Below are 13,103 nucleotides of genomic sequence, written 5' to 3'. Positions count from 1 at the left end.
TGCCCTAAGTTTCCCCAGAGAATGTGGTTCTCATTAGCAAACAACAGTCTGAACAAGCTTGCTTCTATCAAGTGTACATCCAAGGTCATTAAACCCAACAGCTATAAAGAACTTGGGAGAACTTCTGTGGTAATAAGCACCCTGGGAACAGGGAAGCTGAACTGCCCGTGATGCCAGGAGGATGGGGGTGGGGAACCTCTGTCACGGCACTAGCGCCCTTTCACTGAACCCATGACAAGCCACAAGGCACTTCTCTAAGGGAAAACTCATCAAGTCACCATCAGAAGAGGGTGGGAAAAAGGGGTCAGATCAGAGAGCTGGAGGCCATGCCACGTGTCGGCTGCCCTGCTCTCGTGTTCTGAAAGATTCAGTGCTAACTTGGGCACTTTTTTTTATTGTGGTAAAATATACATAACGTAAAATTTACCATTTCAACTATTTTTAAGCATACAGCTCAGTAGCATTCAGTACATTCACACTGTCGTATCTCCAGAGCTCTTTCACCAGCCCAAAACTAAGCACAAGTTACATACAGACTTTGGTGGAACCCGCCCATGACCCCTGCTTCGTGGATGTGGAATTCTCAGCTCCCAGTACCCAGAGCTCAAGGCTGCCTCACCCGTCTCTCTCTCACACTGCTGACTCTGCGAAAGCCTCTTTACTACGCTACTTAGGACTTGCTGTGAATGAAGTTTTTCCCCCAAAAAATTCATGTTGACACATTATTCGCCAGTACCTTAGTATCTGGTGACAGGGCCTTTAAAGAAATCATCGTTACCCTTAATTACGCTGGGCCTAATCCAATCTGACTAGGGTCCTCAGAAACAGAGGAGCCCGGGCTTCCCTGGTGGCGCAGTGGTTGGGAGTCCACCTGCCGATGCAGGGGACACGGGTTCGTGCCCCGGTCCGGGAAGATCCCACATGCCGCGGAGCGGCTGGGCCCGTGAGCCACGGCTGGTGAGCCTGCGCTCCGCAACAGGAGAGGCCACAGCAGTGAGAGGCCCGCGTACCGCAAAAAAAAAAAAGAAAGAAAGAAAGAAACAGAGGAGCCCAATACCTAAGAGCAGGGCACATGGACAGAGAACAGACCACGTGCGGACACAGCGAGAGGACACGGCGAGGAGGATGCCATCGCAAGTCAGGAAGAGAGGTTTCCGCAGCAACCAAACCTGCCCACACCTTGATCTTGACCTTCCAGCCTTCTCCATGTAACAGGCTGCTGCAGACTGTTTTTTTCCTCAGAATTCATACGCTGAAACCTAATCCCCATAGCGAAGGTACTGGATATGGGGCCGTAGGGAGGTGATTAGGTCACGAGGGCAGAGCCTGCATGAATGGGATCAGTGTCCCTATATAAGGAACCCAAACGGCTCCCTCACCCCTTCTGCCATGTGAAGACACAGGAATCGGGCCCTCACCAGACACCAAATCTGACAGTGCCTTGACCTTGGGCTTTCCCAGCTTCCAGAATTGTTAGAGATAAATTTCTGTTATTTCTTAGCTGCCCAGTCTATGGTCTCCTGTGAGAGCAGCCTGGACAGACAGAGCCCTAGCAAACTAAGAGGAACTGACGGCGAAAATTTCAAATTGCTTCTCTCTGCCATACAACCTGCATCCTCCAGGCGAGGACGTGCCTGCTGTTGTTCTCACAGCCTTGCTTCTTCCCATTTAGCAAAAGGAACTGAATCCTATTCTCAGCCTCCATAAACCCTTCCAGCCTGCAGGCCCACAGGGCACTTCCCGCTAAGGCCAGTGCACAGGGAGCTTTCCAACTTCACCTGAAAGCCTACAGCTGCCCACTTCTACTTCCACTTAGCATTTACCATCCTATATCCAAACCCTCTAAACCGCGACTCTGCTGACCTTTTCCCAGGCATCTGTCTTAACAAGCTCCATACAGACAGATTCCTTAGAGGCAGGAATGAGAGCTGAACGTCTCAGTCTCCCTTATTCTGCCCCGTGTGGGTCCTTCCCCTCTCCTGGCTCACTATTCTCCTTTGTAAACGGAGAGGTCTTGAACAATAGCCTCTGTAAGGGCATGGATCTCAGTGCACACAGTAGGGCTTTAATAAGTGCAGCTAGAAAGGCTTGTTGGCTTTAACAAGGTGAACAGCAAGGTAACTAACCGTGGGGTAGACTTGGGTGGCATTTCAGAAAAAGCAAGTTCACGAGGCTTTCAAAGAGGCCAGTCTAGACTCCATAGAGGCCTCAGTCAGCATGTGTTAGGACACATTATACACAGAAAAGCATCAGAGCTGTTCTGCTTCAGGGGTTCCGTGGCCAAACAAGAGCCACTGACAACAAATTCCAGAAACTCAAAGTGAAAGTCAGCATTTCACCCAGGTATTAGATACCGAGTTTGAAATTCAACTTAACCCTACAATGTGGGTCTAAGTATTAATTCTAGTAAGCATCCATGAAGCAATGTTAAATATTTGAAGTCATACTCTGAGGTGGAAGAAAAATCATTCTTAAATTCTAGACTTCATTAAGTATTTCCAAACCGATACAATAATAAGCATAAACCAGCTAGGCCTTTCCATGGAAGCCCTATGTCACTACTGAGAAATTCGATTCTAACATGCCTTAAACAAATGATGGAGGAAAAGGACCGGCAGCCAAGTACCAGGCTACTGAGTCCCACTCTCTGATTTAAAAACCGTACGTACGTCGTCTTTCTTACTGCTGGGGCTGGATCCATCCACAATGTGTGGTTGTCAACTACAAGCAGCAGGGGGAAATCTGCCATCTGTTCCTCTCCTCCCCAAAGCATGGACTCCACTGGCCTCCACACACTGCAAGCTCCTTCTGCATTTTCCTATCTTGACCTCATCCTCATGCAAAAGTTCTCTAGGACGGATCTTCTGTGGAGGGAAGGGAGCGGGGACAGGGACACCAGGGCAGAACGAGCTGAGTCTCCTGAAGCACAAACGCTCTCCTGAGCTCTCTTCCCTGATCTCTATGGGGTTCTTGGAAAGCAGAAATGATAGAAAACAGGAGCAAACTCACAGTTCGAACAGGTGCCTGCTCACTTCTGCATCTACTGCACTGAGCGGATCGTCCAGGAGGTAGATGTCTGCATCCTGATACACGGCTCTAGGAAACGTAGAGAGATGTCAGGAGAAGGACGCTTCAAGCTTCCTGTGTCCCATCTTTGAATCAAGATGGTGTCCAGCAAATCATTATTCATTCCAAGAGCCCATGGAAAAGGGCCAAGACCCTGCTTCACACAGGGCCCACCCGGTGAGCAGGGTCTGCGCGCTCGCTTCCACTAGGGGCCATGGAGGAGGGAGGGGCAGGAAGGCAACTGAAACGCCATTTACCTTGCGAGGTTGACCCGGGCTTTCTGGCCTCCACTCAGCGTGGTTCCCCGGTCTCCTATCACAGTTAGGTCTCCATCCTCCAAAAGCTGTAAATCCTACATGGAGACAGAAAAGGGGAAAAAGAGAAAGATTTCAAATGTGTTCTCGGGCTTCCCTGGTGGCGCAGTGGTTGAGAGTCCGCCTGCCGATGCAGGAGACACGGGTTCATGCCCTGGTCCGGGAAGATCCCACATGCCGCGGAGCGGCTGGGCCCGTGAGCCATGGCCGCTGAGCCTGCGCGTCCGGAGCCTGTGCTCCACAACGGGAGAGGCCACAACAGTGAGAGGTCCGCGTACCGCAAAAAAACCACATAAAATGTGTTCTCCTCTTATCATGCTAACCTTCTAGCATCGGTTCTTTATAAAAGTATTTGATCAACAGCAATGGGTATATTTTATAGTGACTAAATTGTAACATTAAACATTAAAAAAAACCTCTCAGGGCTTTTCATTTTTTTTCATTCTGTAGTTTTTCACAGCATTTATGCAGTTGACTATTTTGACACACATTTATTGAGGATCGACTATATACCAGGCAGTGTTCTGGGCACAAGGAATTCATCCAAGAGGAAACAAAGTCCCTAGAGTTTCTTTCCGTGATGGGAGGTGGAAAATTAACATGAGTGCAAGTACTAAGGACTAGAAGAAAAAGGAAGCCGGCTTAGGGGGATAGGGAGTAAAGGAGGGAAAGTGAGTCACTACTGGGGTCGACAAGGGCTCAGTTCAGAGGGGGTTTGAGTAGATCTGTTGGAGGGTGAAGCAGGCTTAGATTTAGATTGCGGGTAATTATCATCTGACAGATCCTGCAAGCAGAGTTTGCAGAGAGTTCGTTTTCTACTAAACCCCTCAGGCATCAGCCTAGGATACACAGACTACCTTTCTACAAATGAAGCCCTCATTTCTTGGTCTCTACTTCAGCAAATCTGGGGAGAGAACTAGTGGCACACTGGGATCTCCATGATAAACCAGTCCTTTGAAATCCCTAAGTCTCATTTTCAACTTCTACAGAAATGTGCTGCAGAAACAATCACTAAACTCAAGGATCCTGTGAGAATCAAAACAAGTGTACAAACACCCTCCATAAATGGAATAAGGACGTGAAGGGATTGTAACTTGCTATTGGTGATTGAGGCCTATTTTCTCATCAAACCAACAGTGAAAACCCACGCACAGTGTGAATCGTGACACGCAAAGCACATGACCACAAGGAGAAGAAAGAGACTCTCCCCATCATAACCCTCCCCGACAGCCACAAGGACACACAGGCGCACGCAGGTCCCCTGCGCCCTCAAGGCTTCAATGCGGGGCATCAAACGGAAGGAGCAATTGCTCTGTCAGGAAAATTCATCATGTTTCCACCTGAATTCTTTACTACCATCGCTTGCTTTGGGTTTTCCTGAGATACAATAAGCCGTTTGAAGATATGTTCGCAGCCTTACACACACACACACACACACACACACACACACAGTTTACTTGGCCTCTGTTTCACTGATGACAGTCCTTGCAAACTGTTCTGCTTAGTTTTTATGCCTCCATTTTATGCTGTTTTGGTTTCCTTCTCAAAGCAGTAGCACACTGTAGTGCAGCAACCCGAACCATGTTTTAGAAAAGGCACCTAGATCCACTCGAGCACAGTTAGGGCATAAGAAACAGGCTCTCTCTCCAAGTCTGGTAGGAGGACTTCCAGTGTGCTGTTAGCTCTGCAATCTATTTAAGGACCAGCCACGAATGGGAAAACATTTTAGACGATTTGAAGTAAAATCCAAGTCAGGCTGATTTCCCAGCCACCATTTTCTGATTAGGTTAAAGGGGAAAGGCCTGAGTTCATCATACATTACAATTCCTCCCACTGACAGGAAGGTATTCTTCTTCACCAATTTTCAATGAAAAGCAGACACACAAACTACGGGACAACTAGGAAATGGCGACGCTGGTTTGATGCCATCTGTCCAGAAGCACATCAAGGGCCCTTTAGGGATGCTGGAGACTTCGTGTACAAACATGGAACAGACTGTTAAAATATTTAATGGGGACCTGACGTGAGCCCCTGGCAGAGGAGGGCTGGGTTCCAGAGTCAAACAGCGTAAAACTGCCTTTCATCACAGCTTTAAATCCATTTGGCCGATAGCACTATGATTTCCATTTTAAAGATGATGAAACTGAGGCCAGGTGAGGTTCAGAAAAGCAGCTGAAATCACATGATTTTTTTCCCTACTAAATAGAGAAACTGAAACTCATTCCCTGAACCTTCAATCTCCTAAGCCTTGCAGTTTAAACACGATCCCTACAGCAGACCAAACATTATTAGGTGTGGTTCCCTACACTGTGTTGTATAACTCCCTATAGGGTCACTTTGAATATGGCATCAGCTTAACTCGACGTTGCCAAATGTGATTACTTTATATTTTAACTACAGATATGTTTTCGGCTCAATGAACTTAAACACGTACTTCATTGAGATCTAGTATAAAGCATCCAGTTATTAAGACATGTAATAAAAGAAATGCTGCTTTTTCCTATTTTATGGGAACCACCCATAAAAAGAAATCTTTATTATTTTTGTTTCTATGTATGTATTTACTGAATACCTGGCAGGTTTGCATTTTACAAACATTGCCTTTCTCTTTACAATAAACCCATACCTCCCCCTCATTTTATAAAAAGGAAACAGAGAAACACCTGAAATTACTACTCAGGACCATTTCTCTCCAAAGACCACACTTTTTTTCCTACTACACATGTAGTCTCTGTATCTACAGGTCAAAATAATTCCACGACACCAATATTACCTGTAACGGTCTTATGACCATTCATTGACACATAGATTCCATTTCAGAGCAGCAGCAAAACCTCTTGGAAACCCTCTGATCCAACGCCCTCATTTTGCTGCAGAAACGTCAGAGGCCCAGGCAGGAAACAGGACGTGTCCAAAGTGACAGCAGGCAAGTGACGAAGCCGGGGCCAGGACTCCGCTCTCCACTCCTTCTCCGCCCTGGGCCTCCCTTCCTGCCAAGGAGGGAATGGACACGAGGGGCCCCAATTCTATGTCCCGACCACGCAGCACAACGGGAGAGCAGTACGTATTTATAAACCTCACATCACGTACAGAAGAATCGCTGTGCAGCCCAATCCCGCAGGGGCCCCTTCCCACCAGAGTCTGTGCCGCAGGGACACCTGAGGGTGGGTGAAGCCCCAGAACACGGCCCGAGTTACTGGTTCCACCACCCCACGGGGCTGGGGCAAAGCATTGACCCCCTTGGGTCTTAAACCTGAGCTGCAAATGTAGAGGTGAGGCATTCCATCTCTCAAGCCTCAGTTTTACTAACTATAAAATGAGGATGGTAACATCAAAGATCCTTGTAAAAGATTAATAACTCATACACCTTGTTATGTGTGCTTGCATGTGAGTGACAAACAGAAAAATGACTTCCACATGGACTCTGAATAAATGAGAGCTATTTTTCTCACTCTTTTACATTTGCATTTCCCCTTTTCGTATATCATTTTTTAAAAAATCTACCTCATTGCTGTCAACTTTACTTCACTTCTGTAAACGAAAAATCTCCCATTAACCATAACTCACGAGAAGGAAACAGAAGCCCATTAAACAAGCAAACAATTGTGTTGTGCCCAGAGCTTCATCAAATGCTACTCGTCCAACACAGTCTACGATGTTCAAGCCATTGTTCAGGCAGAGTAACTATTCCCACACAGGCCTTCAACACCACGCCTTTGAAACCCTGTCCCAGCCCTTTCCTCACAGTATAAAAGAACAATACGATGTTCAGACTGCTCTGACCAGACCCCGGGGAGAGTTCTTTAACGCCGTTATTCAGATTTTTATAACCAAAGAGAATAACACAGTATTTATCAGTATTTACATTTTTTCTTTTGTTTCACTAAATTATATTATCCTACAAGCTAAGTTCAGTTTGCATAACTGATTCACTAATTTCATTTAAATCCCCAGGTACAGAGAAATGTTTCATTTTCCATTTTCTATGAAATTCAATGTCATTTCTGAAAACAATCTCTTCCCCAATGAAAATAGGCAGTATTAAGAAGAAATGTTAAAGCATTACTTTTTCTTTAAATAATAAATTACAAGTCAAAAGCGAAGCGGAGAGGGAAACCTAGAGAATGAAAGGGACCAAGGAGGCATCAACCAAGTGCAGGGCGCAGACCTTATGTGGAGCCCGATTCAAGCCAATGGTTAAAGAAATTTCCCAGTGAGGTGATTAACAACATGTAAACACTGACGAGAACATTGATGATATTCAGGAAATTCAGGTTACTTTTCAGGTGTAATAATGGGGTAATTTTTTTCCAAAGGTCTTTTAGAGAAAACTAGTGAAATGTTTACAGATGAAATAATCTGAGGCCTAGGATCTTCTTCAGAACAATTTGGGGTGGGAGTGGGGCTGGCAGTGGGCAGGGGGAGAGATGCAGCAAGACTGGCCACGAGCCGATCCTGGCTGAAGCTGGGGGTGGGTAACTGAGAGTTCATTAAACTGTGCTCTCTATTTTTACAAATTTTTGTAATTGTGCATTAAAAAAAGAAGGTAAAAGTGAATGAAACTTCAAAGTGAAACAGTCCCCTCCCCCAAACAGGCATTCTGTGAGCATCGTTACCACATCAGAATTCAAACAGTAGCATACGTGTGTACATGTTCATCCAGAAGACCAGCTGAAAAGCATTAAACAACATTAACAAGATTAAGATCTTTTAACAAACCTTGTAGTTTAAACCAACGCTATCATCATTTGAAATTCGAGTATATGCAACTCAAAAGTCATGACTCACCTTTTTCAAAGCACAAGCCTTTATTACTTTTTCATATCGTTCTTTTTCATATTTCTTCCCAAATAGAATATTACTCCTCAGAGTTCCTGAAAACACCCAGGGCTGCTGAGAGACATACGCGATCCTCCCGTGCACGCTGACCAGCCCCTGGCTCGGGGGCAGCTCCCCCAGCACAGCACTCAACAGTGACGACTGAAACAGATGCCAACACACACACGTGAACAGGCAGCACTCAGGACGGACACGCCAGCAGAACAACCTGTCCCCACCCTGGGCGCTTGGTAAACGATAGAACCCTTTCCTTTAAAAGAGGATAAAGTACAGCTGTGGCAGTTGAGACAAAAAAATTGAAAATAACACTACTGGTCAATGTACACTAATGATTGATAAGGAATATTAATATAATACTATGACAATCTAAACTGCCCAAGAGTTTCCCGCAACGGAAATGCTCTGCTCAGCAAAGACTAAGTTAGAATGTTTAACATCCTTAACTAGCAGAGCAGCCCAGCAGGACGTGTAGTTTCATGTATCTGATGTTTAATGCAGTTGTTCCTGCATCCGGGTATCCTTTACTTGACAAACACTTGTTCTTAAATAAAGCTTTCTATGAATAATATATCGAAAGATGATTATTTTCGAAAATACTCCGAAGTGAGTCTTGTCCAAAGAGCAAAACTCCATCATAAATTAAATCATCACCCCCTCGTGTACATATCCCACGTTTAGGTTCCTGTATTTTGTTGTTTCAGACCAAGTGCACGTGCACATGTCCTTCAAATCTTTAACAACACACAGAGGTGGCGCGTCTGTGTCCACAGCATCACAGCGCTCACCACGCTGGGCTGAAATAGTCTGCGTGCGTATCTGTCTCGCCCCAGAACCTGGCTGCCTCTGGAGGGCAGAGGCGTCCGGGGCTTGCTCACGTCTGTATCTTTAGCGCCAGCACATGGCTGCACACTCACTACACGTGCACTGACGGGACCACGTCAAGTCACGTGAGGAAATGCTCAGAGCTTCCCGGAAGAGCCATTACCACCTCCAGGCCTCCTGGAGGGCCCACTGTGACAGAAAGAAGTCCCCACTGTCTCATTCTGTCCTGAACAGCTGTCACATAAACCATTTCCTTCACTGAGAAGTCCAAAGTCCCGACAAGCAGTTCCCAACTGTGTAACAGGAAGCACCAGGAAGGAAAACACAATGGGCATTTATGCACGTTTATTTGGACATGCAACCTTCTTGCAAAACTAATGTTCCATGCAACAGAGAAATGCTGTTTGAGATACACCCAATTCAAACTGTGTTACCTACAGCTCTGGGCTCGACTCTGAGAATTTCACAGGGGCTGCGGCATTGCATCAAGCTGCCGAAAGGCATCGTAACTTACCTTTCCTGCTCCCACGGGTCCGACCACAGCTAACAGCTCACCGGGTCTGACAGTAAAGGAAAGGCCTTGTAGAGTTGGGGTTTCTGATGCCTGCAAATTTAAGTTTACAAAACGGTTCATGTCAATAAAATAAAAAAGCAAACTTCAGAAAGTAGAGAAAATAACGTAAGTCATTGATATGCTAATATAACCCACATTTTCGACCTTCCTATTTTAAGGTAGTGAGTCCTGGGGGCCTTTTCATCAAAAAACACGTTTGAAACACCTCTAGTTGCCTTTCATACGGACACAGCTCTAGACACCCACAGAATTTAAGTAGTTGAAATGACAAGGCCCGTCCTCGAAATGCAAACTCCATGATGCACACTAGCTTAGTAATATAATATAATTAATAGAATATCCAGTATGGGAGGTTTTTAATCATTTGTAAGTTTTCATTAGAGCCATTGGTGTTGTTTACTTCACTCCTCTCCACAGGGTGGCAGTGTAAGTACATATCATGCCTGGTCCTCTACTAAGAATTTGACATCTCCACTCATCTCTTTATTTTCACTTGATAAAGAATGAATCTCAGTAATGGTCAGCAAGCAACGGGGCACTTTATATGATAAAGTTGCTCTTGATAAATAAAGTCACATAAATGGCAGTCAAGGCTCCAATTTCACCAGAGATTCAATTTAACACTAACAACCAAAAAAAAAAAAAGGGGGGGGGGGGTGGCGGGGGGGTTACGTATAACACAGTAGGTTAGAGTGATCAAGCCTGAATTTTGTACCTCTTACATGCATTACCTATTCTGGGTAAATAGGGACAACAAAGTACTTCTACCGTAAAAAAAACAAAAACAAACCATGGAGGTACATGTCACAGCAAACAATCTAACACAAAGGAGAAGGATAAAGTACTCATCGTGCCAATCACAGGTCATGTTCTTGAACAAACTGTAAATTCTATCATAAAGAGACTTAGGGGTATGTGTATTTCTTTACATATAATAAGTGTTTAAAAAAAAATCTTAACTGCTAATGTTAAAAAAAAAAGTGGTTACGTGTGATTAAGTAAAATGCCCAAAAGACTAATAAAAGCACAGGGTCTGGATAAGAAGTCTGGATAATGTTCTAAATGGAAAATTTCTCTGGAAAGAACTGAACTGATTATAGATACAGGCAGCTACTGAAAAAATAATTATTTTTAATCATCAAAATAACTAGCCCCATATTTTAACACGAGACATTTTCTTAAAGCTACTCCACTCCTTTCTTTTTGATTAACACTTGGATTCTTATTTTGCTACTTTTCACTCAGTTGTGACTGCACGATAATGAGCCACCTACAAACACAGCTTCCTGCTGCAGCCCTTCAGTTTGTCAGGGCAAAAAACATGGACTTCCCTCCCTGTTCAGGCTTGAGGCTCTTCATCACCAAAACACTAGCCCCAGATGTTACAGGAATTACAAATCTATCAATAAGAAGCTAGACTTTAATACATGAGAAACATTTAAGCTTCTCCACTTCTTCTCTGACACTTAGAGTTCTTATTTTACCACTTTTGACTCAGTTAAGACGACAAAATAGTGGGCCACTTACAAACATCAGCTCCCTGTCACCACACCTCACACTGTGTCAGGACCAGACACCGAGTTCCCTCCCTGTTCAGGCTTCAGGATCGGGCACTGCTCTGCGGTGACCAGAAGCGGGCAGCACTCGACAGCCCACGGTACTGAGGCCTGTCCTCTCCTGGTTATCCAGGCTCAGGGCATGCGGATTACACAGGATCATCAGATGAGCCCCACTCAGCTGCCAGACACAGTTTGAAATCCCTGTCCCTTGGAGGCTCCCACAGGACCATTTACTTTAAACCTTAAAGACTGAGACCAAGTCCCATCATTTCATGAATGAGACCTGGGTCCCTGAAACCTTCTGCCACCTGCCCAAGGGGCCGTATAGCGGAGCAGCTTAGGAAGCCCATGTCTATCTCCAGCCTCCCAACCCAGCAGGGGATTCATTCAGACTCTGCTTCTCTCCAAAAATCCCCAAGGTCTGTGCCACTCCCCACCCGCCGAGGGATGTTTCACCCATGACCTAACCTGAGAGGCCCTAATTACTAATGACCCAGCACAGGGCACAGCCTTCCATAGGCAAGGCCAGGACAACAGAATAGGGTGTTCTGTACTACACTGCAAGTTACACAGAAGTCTGAGAGCACATTATCACGTTCTTGCAAGAAGAACAAAACAGCTCATTTTATAATGCTGCATAGTTTGGTGTAAGAGATTTTGTTAATGTTTCATACAAAGTATGTGTTACCATTCACAAAGAGTTGCCATCGTAATGGAATTTTAATGGTGCTTTTCATAAATGCTTCGAGTGTATTATGATGAGAAATACCAAGCAGGAGGTAAATCTACACTATTAAGGTAGGAGAAACTATCAGGTCAGATAAGGTACCTTGTTAGAGTTTCCATGTGCGAAAGCTAAGGGGGTATATTTTTATTTATTTGGGAACATACTACTGTTTTCTTGGTGGGGAAGCAGGTACTGAATCAGAAGTAGGTGAACAGGATGCAAGTGGCACCACACTTAGTGTGACAGGCATGAATACACACGAGGAGTCTGCATAGTCCGGACACTTGCACTGTGGTCTCCACTCCCACCAGCAGTCGAGCTTCTGGGCTCTGCACCGGATGGTGGACCCTCTGGTAGAGGCACCACCTCGTTTGAGTCCTTCCAGCCCTGGGGGTGGGAGCGGCTTCCCACCACTGCTAATCACTGCTGATCTCATTTTGCCCTTTCTGCTTTTTTCTTCCCCCATCTTTCATCCTCTGCATAAGTAATTCCCCACATGGAATGCCCCCTCCTGTGGTATGGGTTCCGTTTTACTGAGTGATCCACAGAGGACCACTGAACGGGGGAGGCAGGAATGTTTCAGTCGTCAGAAAAGGGGGCTGCACTAGGTGTGCAGTTTTGAGAGCGGACCCTGCTCTTCTTCCTGTTTGCCTGAACGTCATAAATAAACCAAGTGTTCGCAACTGCCAGTTCTCCCTGTCAGCTTGCCACACAGTGCAAGCCTTCAACTGGGAATCACTGGTGCTCACTATGCCCTCCTGCTGTCGCCTCCCCGTCCCTGGTTGCCACCAAAGTAGCCAGAACCATCGAGAAGCTTAGGATGGGGGAGCCCCACCCTGCCCCAAAGCAAAGACCAAAATCATGGCCTCAGTATGTCATAAGATGATCTGAGAACATCAAGGCAAAAAAGTACACTGATTCCCCAAAGCCTCTGGTCTGTAACAACTGGTTGTATATTTCTTAGTTAACCCATTCCATACTGCAGCTTTTTTTCTCCACAATCAATATAAATTCTAACATTACAAACATATGGACTTTAAGGTCAAAATGTGCTAATACTTTGAAAGCTCTCTTGAAAACGAGAGAGAGCAACATGTCAAATGTCTTAGGCTGATTTTACACTTAATCTCCAGTAGTTGCAAACCTATTCCTGATTTTGAGAATTTTTATAACATACTTTCAAGTAAATTAGCAGGTCACAT

General features: G+C 45.3%; 1 protein-coding gene across 1 annotated transcript in view; it reads right to left on the bottom strand.

Annotated features, from left to right (window-relative positions):
- The window catches only part of ABCC4 (ATP binding cassette subfamily C member 4 (PEL blood group)), a 217,450-nt gene that overhangs the window by 116,426 nt on the left and 87,921 nt on the right, over nucleotides 1–13,103 (bottom strand). Inside the window, exons 10-13 of the mRNA XM_022576930.3 lie at nucleotides 9,556–9,645; nucleotides 8,169–8,360; nucleotides 3,324–3,418; nucleotides 3,010–3,096 (exon numbers count right to left, since the gene is read on the bottom strand). Coding sequence (XP_022432638.1) covers nucleotides 3,010–3,096; nucleotides 3,324–3,418; nucleotides 8,169–8,360; nucleotides 9,556–9,645 — 464 coding nt within the window. The remainder of the gene's footprint in view (nucleotides 1–3,009; nucleotides 3,097–3,323; nucleotides 3,419–8,168; nucleotides 8,361–9,555; nucleotides 9,646–13,103) is intronic.

This window comes from Delphinapterus leucas, chromosome 18, assembly GCF_059928025.1.
Source record: "Delphinapterus leucas isolate spDelLeu-1000000601 "Yukka" chromosome 18, BTC_Dleu_Yukka2, whole genome shotgun sequence".
NCBI lineage: Eukaryota > Metazoa > Chordata > Mammalia > Artiodactyla > Monodontidae > Delphinapterus > Delphinapterus leucas.
Note: the sequence above shows the minus strand (reverse complement) of the source record. Positions and strands in the feature narration are given on the sequence as shown.